This window comes from Pundamilia nyererei, unplaced genomic scaffold, assembly GCF_000239375.1.
Source record: "Pundamilia nyererei isolate P.nyererei 1_Seehausen unplaced genomic scaffold, PunNye1.0 scaffold00007, whole genome shotgun sequence".
NCBI lineage: Eukaryota > Metazoa > Chordata > Actinopteri > Cichliformes > Cichlidae > Pundamilia > Pundamilia nyererei.
Window position 1 is genome coordinate 5,526,645 of NW_005187408.1, and position 1,923 is coordinate 5,528,567.

Consider the following 1,923-nt stretch of genomic DNA (forward strand, 5'->3'; position numbering starts at 1 on the left):
TAGTTGGATCAATACCAACTCTAGTATTGGTATCTGATCGATACTAGCTCATTAGAATCAATACTTTGTTTCTATCTCCTTAAGCTCAGTTGGTATAATTGTATTAAATAAATAAAATTTTTGGAGATTTGGAAAGGCTGAGGTTCAGGTATCAGAAGTAGGATAACCGGAAAGGAAGAGCTAAAAGCAGTACTCAGGCTGTGATTCATGTGTGATCCTTTCCAATATTTCAATCACAGCTCACACCCTGTATTTTCACTTCCCGGCAGAATCAAGAGTATTTTGTCATACGCTCCGACAAACCCACACATGCGGTAAAAATGTGGGCAAAAGTTATTATTTTCTTGTGCTAGTCTAAGTGTGCTTGTTTTGTTTTTGATTTTTACCACCCCCCTTGTTCTTGAGCTGATGGTACGGTTCAAAATGCGAAGTCATATGACTGGCTGTTGTGTTATTTGGTTTTTTACATGATCGTTTACAAATACTGTACCAACAAACACCCATCTTCCTCTACGCTGGTCCACAATGCAGAGTCTTGTGAATTGGCGTGTGTTTATTAGCTTTTTGGTCATTTTTTACCAACAAAATGTTGTCGAAGTGGAAATGTGCGGAGGGCTGACCGAGGTGGAGCAGGCTGATGAAGCAGTTCAGAAGATCTGTGATGCAGTGAGTAGAAACGGGAGATTTTTTACACTCACACACAGGGCCTGTCATTCATATTGATTTTGCTGTCATTGTTATTCAGATGAAGCCTCTCGCAGAGCAGAAAACCGGGAGAAACTTCGAGGTTTTCACTGCAGAGAACTACAAAACACAGGTCGTAGCTGGGACCAACTACTTCATTAAGGTAATGTTTGTAATGCAAGCAGTGAGCAGTGGCAACACTGCAAAGCTCTGAGGTCTTGCATGCAATAAAATATAATTAAAAAGAGCACTGATTGATAATGTGATCTGTCAGGTGAAAACTAAAGCAATGATCAGTGGGGGGTTTTCAGTTACTATCTCTTCACATATGTAGTGATTTTAAAAGAAGGTGTGTGCAAACCTTTAACTGTTATTGATTTTCTAGCTTCATAGCTGAGGCTTTCAATCATTGTTTCCACACAAATTTCACAAATTCCACACAAAGTGCACCTCACACTCCTGGTGTGGCACAGGACGAGCATTTCCGGTTTTTCCAGTTCTTGTGAATGATCGCTTGTCACACACAACGCACACTAGGGGCGGGGGTGTCGAACTGCAGGCCTCGAGGGCTGGTGTCCTGCAGGTTTTAGATATCACCCTGTTTCAACATACCTGAATCAAATGATTAGTTCATTACCAGGCTTCTGGAGAACTTCAGGACATGTTGAGGAGGTAATTTAGACCCTCGAGGCCTGGAGTTCAACACCTGTGCACTAGGGCTTAAATAAAGAAGCATAAGCACATATTTACTTCATAAACTCTGTCAGCCATGAACAGAGCTCAACAAATGTTCTGTTTGTGAACACTACAACAATCAGGCACTCTATATATGAAGATGTGGATTCTCCTTTTCCATGCATGTTGTTTGGCCCACAGCTGTGGCTTACATTGATAAAATAAAATGATCAGGATTACTTCTATGTGCACATCAAGCATCTCCTTTAACTTTCCTTGCAGGTCTATGTGGGAGGAAACGAATATGTTCACCTCCGTGTTTATGAGAAACTCCCGGCTTATGGAGGAACGCTTGAGCTGACTGATCTGCAGCACCCCAAGACTCAGAATGACAGTATTGAGTACTTCTAATGGGACAATGAACCAGTGAAAGCATCAGTGCCTACAGCCTGTCCTCTCAATGTAATCCATTAATAACTTGCCTCTTCATGAGGGGAAAGCTTTCCTTGTTTACATATAATAACCAACTACAGATAATGGAAGGCAAAGGGAATCAGTTAAATA

General features: G+C 41.2%; 1 protein-coding gene across 1 annotated transcript; it reads left to right on the forward strand.

Moving 5' to 3' along the window:
- Positions 1-36: 36 nt before the first annotated feature.
- LOC102196209 (cystatin-A-like) lies at positions 37-1,917 on the forward strand. Its single transcript, XM_005722671.2, has 3 exons — positions 37-666; positions 746-847; positions 1,642-1,917. Exons 1-3 carry the CDS (start codon positions 526-528, stop codon positions 1,768-1,770), a joined length of 372 nt encoding a protein of 123 aa, XP_005722728.1. The 5' UTR covers positions 37-525; the 3' UTR covers positions 1,771-1,917.
- Positions 1,918-1,923: the final 6 nt, after the last annotated feature.